The 12,935-nt window shown below is 39.9% G+C and overlaps 1 protein-coding gene across 1 annotated transcript; it reads right to left on the reverse strand.

The window, feature by feature from the left end:
- Nucleotides 1-3,535: 3,535 nt before the first annotated feature.
- On the reverse strand, nt 3,536-12,735 carry mfsd8l2 (major facilitator superfamily domain containing 8-like 2). The gene is made up of 11 exons (XM_053329641.1): nt 12,660-12,735; nt 12,284-12,469; nt 11,037-11,099; nt 10,798-10,917; nt 10,474-10,553; nt 9,723-10,005; nt 7,237-7,310; nt 6,567-6,780; nt 5,452-5,574; nt 5,173-5,303; nt 3,536-3,616 (listed from the first exon to the last, which is right to left on the reverse strand). The coding sequence occupies exons 1-11, from the start codon at nt 12,733-12,735 to the stop codon at nt 3,536-3,538; spliced, it is 1,431 nt and encodes a 476-aa protein (XP_053185616.1).
- Nucleotides 12,736-12,935: the final 200 nt, after the last annotated feature.

Consider the following 12,935-nt stretch of genomic DNA (forward strand, 5'->3'; position numbering starts at 1 on the left):
TCTCCAATTACATAACATTATTTTATCTCTGGCTTTTACTTACTTCACAAAATCCCATCTCCATAGCGACAGACCCTCATCCACGGTGCACAGAAATAATTGTTGCTTCCTGCATCAAATGGTTGTTCTATGTATCTTTAAAATTTCATAACTTGTGTGTCTGTGCCTACCTTTGGTATATTTAACATAAAAGCCTGAGGCCTCTGACTTTTCTATTTATGTCCTTGGGGGGTTGTGTGCCACCTCTATAGGCCATTACAGAAGATGCACCGATCCAGACAATCTTGTGTATGAAATCAGGAGCTGCACTCTGCAGAACACAAGCGCTTTGTCTTGCTTTTTGCCTCATACTCTGGTGCCACATTTGATCAGTTATTTTGAATTATATTAATGAGACTATATATTTAGAGGCCCCGAAAACATATTTTCTCAATCAGCTTCTCACTGATAGTGTTGGGGTCCCACATGAACACACTATTTTCTGCCAAACTTGGAACAGTTTTGGTGATTTAAAGTGTATTTGTGTTTTTGTACTTGCTTTTCTTGCTGGCTTTAAGTGGATGGGGCTCAGCTGGAGGAAAAAAAGTTGTACTTCTGTGCAGCCAATCAGAGTTTAGAAGCATTTGAATCCAAACATGATGGTGACAGTTGTGGGGCTGTTTGCTATGTAGCCAGCTCAGTCTGTAGACGAATCTCTGCCAGCTGATTTGAAGTCCCCCTCCACTCAAAAATATGTTTTTCTTCTTGTTCTTTCAATTTGATGTTTGAGCTTCACTGTGCAGAATGATATATGTGCAGAGTTTGACACTAGAAGGCTGTTTTCACATTCAGCTGCTGAAGACAGAAAGCTTCTCTTGGCTCCTCTTGAATCTCAGTTTAACGCACGTACCTACGAGCAGGATTTGTCACATCACAACTTATTTTGAAAGCCAGTCTTGGTCCAGGGGAGAATTTATTTTTTTTGTAGAAACACTGTATTAGACACACATTATTATTCCAAGCAGAGAATGTTTACAGATCGTAAAACATGTCTGAAGGTCATCTTTAAGTGTTTTGCTCTCTAGTCATGCCACCATTTCTGCAGAGGCACAATCACAGACTGACTCTGAAATCAGTTTGGGTTGACCACAGTCAGCGATCAACCCCTCTGATAGATGAAATTAGCTATGTACCCATGTAAAGGTGAGAGATTTTTCAGTCTCAAATCACTAGCATGAAATTGATTGTGATAGCTTTGGGGGGGGGGAAAAAAAACATTAATGCTTTTGTCCGAGCTCCACTGGGAGGGGTTGTGAAAGTGCTGTGTAGTAATTAAAGCCTGCCAACATTAGCGGTTAGTTTATGATCATAAATCAACAAGCTTGCAATCCATTATTTCTTACGTTGTAATCTGATAAAATATAACATTTAATGAAAATCTGAAACACGTGTAGTGGACGTTTTACCAGTAAACGTACAAAGGATGAACTCAGTCAAGCTAGCAAGAGATCAGAGACATGTGTTTAGCAGTCTCTGATTGGTCCATATTTCTCAAAATGCTAAAGTGAGGATATAATGGACATAAAAAATTAAACTGAAATTAATTTTATATATCAGAGGCTTGTCAATGTTGCTTAGCTGATTTGTAGATAACAAAGCATCTAATGGACAGATTTATGCCATAATCATTCCTGATCATTAAAAAAATCCTTTCTTAATGTGAATTCAATGTAAATCATGGTTGCCAAAATCCACAGCCCTTGTTCTGTGCAAAAATGTAATGTGAGGCTGCAGTGGTCCAAATCGGTAGAATCAAGTAGGTAAGCTCCAAAGTCTTTACTACACATTTCCCTCTTATTATTACTATCCTCTCAATGCCACTCAACAGAGAATCACTGTCCAGGGAAACAAGTGGAAGACACTTATTTTTACAAATGTGGATGACTGAAGCCTCATATTAGCTTCATATTAGAAATGACTACAGCAAGTAAAACCTGTTTCATTGTATATTTGGGCACCTGGCTGTTGTTTAAAGACATATTGAAAAATTATGAACCTGTCCTTTAATAGTGAACTTCTTTCATATGATTTTATCATGTAGGTTTAAAACAGGTGGCCCCGCAGTGATTACAGCTGTGCTCAAATCTTATCAAATCACATCTACACAGTCCTAATGAAGCAGATAAGATGACATTTGAAAACATTTTGAATGTTAAACCATTAACAAATGTTAACTAAGTTTGATGCTTATTTAGCCATTAATATTTCATGTTATAGAGAAATACTTAAGATATAAATCTGAGCAAATGGTTATGGATATTTACGTTGTTATATAGGCATTTCCTCACAAACACAAAGCAGCTGGAATCAAGCTGAAAAAGCGAGCTAGTTCAAAGAGAGTGAATTCAGGTTTGACCTGATTCTATACACCCTCTTATCTCCCTTAAAATGTCAAGTACCTGAATACGCTGATCAGGGCATGAAAGTACTTATAAATATTATGTCCTTCAGTTCCAGAGATTAGAATTTCCATTTCAGGCGAAAAGCCTCTGGAAAGCCAAGCATCACATGCTGAGTGTAGAAAACTGGAAAGGTTACTGAGCCTTATCTGCAATTATGCAAAAACACAGAGATTGGCCAAACCCATATTCATTGGTACAAAGGAAATCGACAATATCCTTGATGCTTCTTAAAGCATTCTCCTCTCAGATGCAGATGTGTAGGATACAGCACATCCTAGAGGAGAATACAGGCTAGAACAGCTGACTACACACAAGTCACACCTTGTCATGTTTTGAATTATGAATACAGCTGATTAAACTTTAACCCCCCCTACAGTAAAAAGATAGAGCCTGCAAATTAACAAGGATATTTTAGTTTTGGTTTTGGTCCAGGAGCCTCTCATTTGCACATATGAAATGGAGAAAGAGATTCCGACAAGTCCAGTTTAAACATATGCAAGGCTTCGAGTTTTATTTGAATCATATGAAAGCATATTGTAGTCTCCAAAAACGTACAAATAAATATCATCAAATCTGTACTGCATTACTCTCTTCGACCTCCTTCCTCTATCAGCTCCACTGACACAGAGCTGCTGAGATTTTGACAACTCCACTTCTGCGCTCATTGTGTCAACTGTTTCTTTTTTCTTTTTTTTTTTAAAGAGGAAGACAGACATGAAATAAAAATTGGGTACACGGGTCACATGGAAAAACCTGCTCTCTTATCTTTTCATCAATGCCAGGGAATATAAATAGTTTAGTTTAAAAATAATAGCTTTCATCTTCAATTATGCCTCTGAATATTCAATATGAGAGCAATGGTGCCCCCTTGTGTAAAATATAATTAATAGTCTGATAGTGATATGCATACAAGGTAGGTAGGTAATAAAATCTGAAGATCCCCTCTTTGACAAGCTCTGAGGTACATATGTTACATCTGAACATTTTTATTCCCAAGTCATACACTTCCCTCCGAAGCAAACTGATTCTCTCAGAAGTGAAGGGCATTCCTTCTGTCTGTCTGTCTTCTCTGGCTCTTCAGACAGACTGCAGCTCTATCCTCCACTGTCAGAGCTCCGGGCGCACTGCACTGCCCTGGGCTCAGTCAGGCGGTCATAAGACAGCACCGTCATAACCTGTGAAATATACAGCATGATATCGCTTTAGAGGATAGAGAGCTCCAAGAAATAAGCAGAGGCCATCAAAGGCATGCTGAGTTAAAGGCATACCATGCAGGATTAGTCGGTTGGTGTTTGTAAACACACACAGCATTCAATGTTTCCCACTCCTCCCCGAAAAAAGGGAGAGCGAGAGAGCGGTATAGTGGTCAAGTGAGCAAGAGAGTGAATGAAGAAAAGGAGCAGCGCTGGCGAGAATAAAGCGATGAATCAATGAAATATGATGCTATTTTATGATTGTTTCACAGTTACGTTCTAAAGCACAAATAAACACGGCCACACCTCCATTAACCCCTGCGAGAAGATTTTCCGTGAATGCAAAGCTTCATCTTATCCGGTTTGGCCTCTCTGCTCTGTGTGTGTGTGTGTGTGTGTAGCTCAGCCTCACTCTCGTCAAGCAGACACACAAACCTGCAGCTCTTTATACATCCATGACACAGCTACAGAGAGCAGAGTGGAGCAGAGAGAGACGGAGGCAGTACTGTAAACTGGTTGCTACGCTACAAGTCCTGACCTCACACCTGCATACTGTTATTGGCTGGGGGCTACATACCCAAAGGTTGATGCTCAGAAATATCTCGAACACAGCAAAATAATAAGAAAATACAGGCAGAGGGTAGAGTCTAACAATTCTAGTGGGTCATAAGTGATGATTGAAAGGGATTATTTTTGTATGAGCCTAAACCCTGTTTATTAGAAAAATCCTGCATAGTATACCTTTAAGAATTTTATAAGCAAGCCCACCTTTGAAGCTACTTTTTTTCAATTCAGGAATAAGAAAAAAAATCAGTTTTCAAAAGCCAGTGTTGATTTCTAATAGAAAATGTACATATAGGGTAGAAGCACTGAGTTATTGCATTAATTTTGTCAGTTCCAGTGTCTTCACACTATTAAAATTAACACACTAGTTCAATATTTTAGAAAGAAAGAAATGTACTTGGGGGAGAACCAGGAGGAAAGTAATACTTTTCAGATAAATTTACTTTCAAGAGATAACATTACAGACAGCTCACGTGTGTTCTATGAAGCAAGACACAGCAGCTTTTTGGGTGAAGCTCCACAAAAATATGATGTATCTAAAAACGTTGTATACTGTATGTCTGTGAGTTTGGTATTTCTGACTTGTGTGGGGTATAAGAAAATCTTTACTTTCATCCAAGTAGGATTTGATACCACTGTCATATCTGTCTGTTAAATACGAAGCCACGCAGGGGAGATGGTTAGCTTAGCATAGCATAAAGACTGAAAACAGAGAGAAACAGCTAGTCTGGCTCTGTCCAAGACAGAACAAAATCTGGCCAGTAGCACCTCTAGAGCTGACAGAATAATATCATTAGTTTAGTCTGTACAAAAAGCGACAGGACTCCAATTTTACACTTAGGTTTTTGCATGGATTTAAAAAAAAGACATGAGCATATTAATGAGTTGTAAAGGTGCTGGTAGTCTGATTTTGTTAACTTTGGACAGCAAGAAAGCAAAAGTATGTTTCCCAACAATAGCTGTGTTCTACTTACTGTGATCATTATGAGCAGAGCTAGCATCATGCCCAGCATTATGTATAAATTATTGGTCAATCCTCCAGCCCACAAAGGACCCAAGATGGTGGCCAACCCCCCAACTGACCGTCTGACGCCTTGGCTGAATCCTTTTGGTGACACATCACAAAGAATTAAAGCTTATTGCCTTCACCTCCAATCATTAAGATATGGTTTAGAAATGCATCTATAACCGTTTCACATATTAGACTGTTGTTTTAATATACTGAACCAACTGCCAAGATAATATGAGCCAACCTTGTGTTTTCTCTGCAGTGACTTTGGAGAAGAGAGACACCTGAGACACGGCCACAAAGGGAAGCCCTAACAGCTGCAGAAACACTCCAATGATGAAGGCCGACAGCTCCCATCCATAACCACCTGGCAGGGACCAAAAGATAATACAGAGGTATTATTGAATTACAATAGCTTGCCCCCAAATTATATGGACTACAACGCTGCACAATCACATTTACATGAACAACAACATTGAATAACATCTCTCACATATGATTAAGGTTCACACGATTCATTCATTTGGTAAATCACAGCTATTCAAACCGGTTTTGCTGTTTTTTATTTATGATACATCATGATAACGTATTAAAGTATATGTGACAGATCATGCTTCAGTTATGCATCCCCTTTTTTCTTGGTTTTTAAGTTCCTTCCACAAATGATTTGGCATCACCAGAGATAGCTCTATCTGAAAATGTAGCCAATGCCAAGCTGGCAGCCACTAGATTTTTGTTCTCTGCTGCTTTGCATCATGCACATGTTTGTGTGAATTTGTGCCCACTCAAAATGTTGGATGTTCCCTACTAAGCTGGAAGCCTATAATCTTATTATCAAAAAGCAATTTCACCAATCAAACATGTTTCTTAGTGGTCCAAAAGAAAATAATTTCTTGCAGGTATCTCCCCTTTTAGGTTTTGTTTCTTTGTTTGGCTGTTTTAACTGTAACTGTAACAAATAGCAAACAAATGTAGGATATGCTTTAACAAATAGCATTTTTGTCTAATTAGATTACTGTAATCCTTTTATATGTACTCAGGCACTTCCCGGCTCCAGCACCTGTCACTTGTAATCAGAGCGATAAACGTGACGAGCTACAACAGACGCAGGCCAACATGAACATACAGGATCCAGTTTGCCTGTATGATCTCCCGCTGGCCTGTGAGAGCTGAGTGATATCATTTACAGAGCACAGTCAATTCAGCCAGTGTGTAACCCAATATGTGCTCCGCCGTGCTCTACACACCAACACCAGCCTTGCAGAAAGAATTTGGCATGGAAAATGATGCGCTTTTGAGCCTGTGTGTACCTTTGCATGAGTGTATGTGTGTTTGTATGTGTCCCGGGCGGGGTAGCACCTCGGGGTTTGCAGAGGAAGATGAGGCACCAGATACAGGCGGTGCAGCAGATGACAAGGCCCACTGCCAGCACTGCGCGGTCCGCCACCCTCCTGCTCAGCCAGCGCACAAAGAAGAAGCCCAGGATGACCTCCACCCCACACAGGCTGTACATCAGGCTGTTGCCTAGTTCACTAAAGCTGAAGTATCGCTGCGTCAGAGGGGTCACCATGGTCTGAGGGTTTTTAGAAAGATGTTAGCAAGGTCAGTCAGTTAGATAAAGTGATTCAGTCAGTAGTAAAGGAAGAGACTCTTATTACAGGTGAAATGAGCACCTTTTAAGTCCTTCAAATGCTTCACTCAGGCCAGATCAAAAGAATGGTTCTGTTTTGATATTAAAATTAGTCTACAATCCAGGTCAGCACTGTGTGACTATATCCAGTCACCACAGTTTAATGAGAGGCAAGAAGGCGTCTTCATTTGTCATGTTCACGACATAGAGCAATTATGTGCTCTTGTTACATCAGTTTTACTCTGAGAATTAAGCATTATTTGATCATATTCTAACAGGGCAGGTCTTTCCAGGTAAGGCCCAGATGCAGTGTGGAAGAAACCCAGGGAAAAATAGTTTGACAGTGTGTGAAATGTTTGGAAACTCTGGCTGATGGATCTCAACGGTGGCTGCTCTCACCTCCAGCGCTGTCTGATTGAAGAGAGTGATGAACTGAGCCGTGAGGAGTACAACCACCTCTTCTCTCAGGAACTCTACAGAGTGAAAGACAGAGAGATATACTGGATAAACCAGAGGAACCATAGGGAAAAATCATAAAATAAGCTCATGTGGCACCAATAAATTGAAAGTTTCAACTGGAAAGTTATGCTGAGATAAAGAAGTTTAAAGAGAAAAGAAAACTTGGACTATCAAGATTGAAAGAGGGAAGTGTGACAAATCCTGGCTGGTTGGTCATGTTGATCCTCTGGTTCAATAAACTGTCTATTTCTTTTGGAGGAGATAAGTGAGAGTTCTGCTTTTTTCTTATGTTCAAAACATGATAACAGAAGAAAAAAAAGTTTTTTAATAAATTCCAAATTTTGATACCAGCTTTTTTCTGGAACAGAATCTCCGTCATGGACTTGGAGAGGAGGAAAAATGAGCTGGGCTTGCTGCTAAATTTGGAAGTGTATGCCAGATGGCTGGAGGAATGGCTTGATATTACAGTGTGTGATCTACTATGGTTCAGTTATCAGTGTTTGATCTACTATGGTTCAGTTATTAGTGTAGTGTACTATTATTAATGAGATTTAATTTTAGTAAGTTACTGCATGCGCATGTGTGCATATGTACAGTAGTCTATGTACATTTATCATGAGTTTAAAGGGGACCTCAAATAATTTATTATTGTACTAAAATAAACTGGGGGCCTTGCAAGAGACCAATTTAAAAAACATAGAAACAAAGGAATAAGAAAGCAGAGGCTGCGATATCCTGACTTTTAACCTCTAGAAATTTGTCAGGATATAAAGCCTGGATCCTACATTTCCCATAATGCAACTCAAAGAGTATTATCTACAAATCCTTTCGTGCAACAGCCACAACTCCATGCCCCTAATTTGTAAGTTTGTCTCTGTTAAATTTGGAACTCCAACACCAATTACTTTGGACTTGATAAAGCTTCAAAAAACAAACATTTTGGAAAATACTCTTAATTGCTTCTATGCTGCGGATTAGATGAGAATTTTGATACCATGCTTATATGAGTCGGTTAAATATGAAGCTACAGTCAAGAACTAACCTTAGCACGAAGACTAGAAAGAGGGGGAAACAGCTAGCCTGGCTCTGTCAGCAGTTAAAAGGTCTGCATACCAGCACCTCTAAAACTCACTAATTAACATGTTATATCTTGCTTGTTCAATCTGAAAACAGAAATGTAAAACCTCACCTTGTTTTTACACATCAATTTTTCTTACAGATTAAACAAACAATAAAACATGCTAATTTGTGATTTTTAGAGGCATTGAAAATGATTTTGTGTTAAGCTTAGCTAATCAGCTGCTAAGCTAATCGGTTGCTGGTGATAGCTTCATTTTTGCTATATAAACATGAGAATGTCGAACTTATCTAACTCTCAACAAGAAAGTGGACCAGCGTATTTTCTAAAATGTTTCTTTTACTACTCTTTTAAACCATTATTAATTGCTTTTATACTTATTAATGCTATCTGAAAATGACTGATCACTGATCCAAATCAGACTCAGTGTTTTGGCAACAGTACAACTTTAGAAAAGACAGACACATTTGTATAATTTTCCTTATTCAAAAAAGCATTTACTTGTTTGTTTTTTTTGTGCTCCAAAGCCCCAATCAGTAGTGAAAAAACTTAATGAAAGAAAGTGAAAAATCTGCTTGAGTTTCAAAAGGTTTCTCACTGATGCACAAAAAGTCAGGGAAGATCAATAATTCAAGAAAGCGAATACCAGGCACACTGCTAACAGCCAACAGACACTGCTACAGTATGTGCAAGAGACGCAGACTTCCTCCAGTTTTGCTCCGCAGTTTCTGGTGTTGTAGATTTTCTTCAAAACAAAAAGGAATCAATGAGACGAATGTTGGCCACATTACCAATTCTGTCTCCATTTCATCCACAAGTCAACCACAGCAGGCCAGTCAATAAAAAAGGAAGTCTGCTATCCATCCCTTTGCCACATCTTCAAAGAGTGAGAGAATCAATACAAAGGTTTGACACATGCGCGCACACACAAACACACACACACACAGCTTGGAGACTAACAAAGTACAGAAAAAGGTAATCAATAGCGGCAGACAATCACTGCTTGCATCGTATGTATATTTACTATGACACTAATCCAATAAGACATCTGACATCACATATATATACATACAAACAATCTGACATAAACCAGACATATACACACAGGTCCAATCAATACCCAGGGAATCTGATCTGACATGGTGCACACAATTCCACAGAGAGACCTGGAGAATGGAAAGTGTGTATGTGTGTGTGTAAGCGTGAGTGTGCATGCAAGAAAATCAATAGAGCAGATACGAAACATGTGCATTGGCAGTGACACCTCTTCCTACCTGAATCCCACAAATAGGGCAGAGGAAAGCTGACAGTCATTGCATAGGACAGGCAGTCAAACCTCCTTGCTCACCTCTGCTGGCGCTGAAGTTTTTGAAGGGGTTTGAGACCTTTGAGGCGCCGTGGAAAGGCTGCATTTCAGATGAGGTGGAGGTCTCCACTAGGTCGGAGTTGACAGCTCTGTAGGTGTGCACAGGCTCCTCGTCGGACCCCATCAGCGGCATCTCCTCCTCAACCTCCTCCTGTTTCATCTCCACCAACACCTCTCCCCCTTCTGTGGAGCTGATGGGTGGTATATCCCAGTACATAGCCAGGACAGCAAACTGGAGCAGTACCCACAGCAAGCACATGAAGATCTGAGAGAAAGACAAGAGTGCCCTCAAATATTTTATACGTTAACAGCAACAAAAAAAACCCTTCTTTGTACAACATCAAAATACCGAAAAACTATCATGGGAGAGCTGTGAGAGAGCCTCTGAGTGCTGAAAAAATAAAATAACCTGCCTCAGTGAAATCAAGAGAGACGTGCAGTGTCAAATTATGTGGAAAATGGAAGTAGGCGTACAGAAGCTTTGTTATATCTCATTTAAGCTACATCCGTGCTACAGGTGTTTTATTCAGAGAGACTCATGAGATGGAAATGGATCGATATGAGCTGTTACAGGCCTGAGTATCGCTGCAGGTGTTTTGTATTCCGCTTATTCAGAAGAGAATAACGAAAAATACATGAGTGCAGAAAGCAGAGTGACTATTTCTGAAGATTGTTTCTGTATTCATGAGGCTTTCAGAGGACCTTAGATTACTGATTATCTGGATGCTGTTACCCCAGGAGATGTATACTTGTTCACAACAAAGGGCCCCAGTTTGAAATCACACAGCCGCAGGAACAGGTTGAACGCTGGCCCTGGAGAGACAGGAGGAAGCACTTTGAAGAGGAGATGGAATAGAAACAGAGGATGTGGATACAGTAGCCTCCACCTTAGTGATTTTATTGAATGTCTCTTTCTCACAGTTGAAACTTAACATCAAAGATGACATCGCAAAAAAAACCCTTCCTGGTGTCTGATATTTCTCAGAAGACAGTGGATGTGAGAGAGAGGTGAAATGACACCAGTCTCACTGTTAGGATGAAGGGGGTTTGGACTGACCGACAAGGAGACCAGCTTGTCGACAGGCCATGATGGCTGCGAAGATACCGGCTCGCTCCTCTGGCTGGGTGCTCCGAGTCAGGAAACCAAAGATGGAGGAGCCCGCTCCTGCACCGACACCTGAGAGGAAAACAGCATCCTTCTGTTACACCTTCACACTGCCACACATGCTAATACAGTTCATGCTTTGAGTGTCATTTTACTGGATGCATGTGTGTGTGTATATGTGTGTGTAGTACCTGCTACAAGGCGACTGCACAATAACAGCCACTTTGAATATCCAAGAAAATACATGAAGTTACCTAAGGAAAAATAAAAATGAAAATCATGTTGGGGGGCGGGGGTGCTTTTCAGGTGTGAAACAAAGCAGAGCATTAGACTGATATTTCAACAACTATTGGATGGATTGTTATGAAATTTTGTACACACTCTCACGTCTCTCTGAGGATAATTTTGATAACTTTGGGAAACCCTTAACTTTTCATCCAAATGATGAATTAGTCCAATAATTAGTGAGAATTTTGATAATTAGTGCTAATTATCAAACGCCAGTATTTGAAATTTTTATTTGGATAAGCCCCGTGAGATGCATCATCTGGTTTTTGAGGGGGTCCAGACATATAAACAGACAACAACAGATTCAACATACAAACATAGACTAGACAATACAAAAGACAATACAACAATATTAAGAATAAAAATAAAAGTACAGAAACACAAAAAAAAAGCAGAAAGAAAAGAAAAAAAAGACAGACAGACCACAGTTAACATCATGACGACATCAGAACAATACAACACTGAAACTGAGACAACAACAGATAATGAATACAATCTAAATTGCTAAACTTAAATAGAGACCATGGTAAACACTATAGCTGCTACACATCAGCATGTTAGTATCGTCATTGTGAGCGTGCCATCAGTCAGCCATGCTGACATTAGCATTTAGCAAAGCACCAATCAATGTGCCTACGTATATGACATGAATGTATTATAGGAACTTGATATCAGACTCAATGTTATTTCATTGTAATTCTAGCTTCCCAGTTTCCCTCTGCATTGTGTGGCCCACTGAATATGTGCAGTAGTGTTTCTCGCACCAGACATGCCCATGAATTTGTGCTCAGTCCACAGACTTTACATTAGGATGATGACAAATTGGGACTGTGGGAATGTAAAAAGTATACAGTGTGCAATTCATGGTCACTGGCTGAAAGGTAACTACCATCATGCATTGCTCAGAAAGGTGAACAAGATGAAAGGAATGACCAATAATTAACTTTATTTTGCCATTTTTATAGCCTTTTATAGTCCTATACACTGAATTATTGTGGTGTGGAGTGAGTAGTGAACAAGTGAACAATTTCTGAAAAAGCCCAAATACCAGCTACAGAATGTCACACAACAGATGAACACACTGCCATGCCCGTGACTTCTAAAATCAGACTTTCTGTCATGTGATTTGTCTTGTGGTTGGGTTACTCACCGACAATCTCAAAAATATTGGAGAACAAGATGATGGACTTTGTAGTTTTGCTCCGGTCTGACCAGAACCCAAACAGCGGGCCCGTGAGCAGCCCGCTCAGACTGAACGCAGACAGACCCAGACCCAGGAAGTATGGAGGGGCCTCCAAAATCTGGAGATACCGCCATATTGTAGGGAGAATGACAGCTGAGAGCCCCAGAAAGGGTTAGAGGAGGGTATATGTGGAGAAAAGAAATACAGGAGGGAGAGAGGGGTGTGAACGATACGCTTCATTTACCCACAGCAAAATATATTTCAATTAAATGTGAGGCTCTAATGAGACCATTATCATTATCTGATATCTATAAAGTCTATAAAGCTGTCATAATGAACTTACCGTACTCTATGCCGCTCAGCATAAATATCAGTCCAATGGTTAGAAAAGTTAGATTCTTCTTTTGGTGATTATCCATTTTGCTCAGTGACTTGCTGCCTTTTATACACCGACCTCTGTCTGCGCATGTTGTTCAGAAATGTTGTTCAGTGGCATAATCAGATAACAAGAGACACTGTGCGTCCAATTACAACTGCTAGCCCGGATAATCAGAGGAATTTGTCGCACCATTGTACAAGGTCATCTCAGAACTTCTAAAGAGGTGGAAAACAGAGATCA

The sequence above is a fragment of the Scomber japonicus genome, chromosome 12, assembly GCF_027409825.1.
Source record: "Scomber japonicus isolate fScoJap1 chromosome 12, fScoJap1.pri, whole genome shotgun sequence".
NCBI lineage: Eukaryota > Metazoa > Chordata > Actinopteri > Scombriformes > Scombridae > Scomber > Scomber japonicus.

Bases quoted from the DNA above. Each gene is read 5' to 3' on its own strand.
- mfsd8l2 (XM_053329641.1), bottom strand. From the start codon at position 12,735: ATGGATAATCACCAAAAGAAGAATCTAACTTTTCTAACCATTGGACTG. The intron at 11,100-12,283 runs GTGAGTAACCCA...ATTTTTCCTTAG, and splicing joins CAATATTTTTGAGATTGTCG to GTAACTTCATGTATTTTCTT. The intron at 3,617-5,172 runs GTAAGTAGAACA...TATATTTCACAG, and splicing joins CTCTGCTCATAATGATCACA to GTTATGACGGTGCTGTCTTA.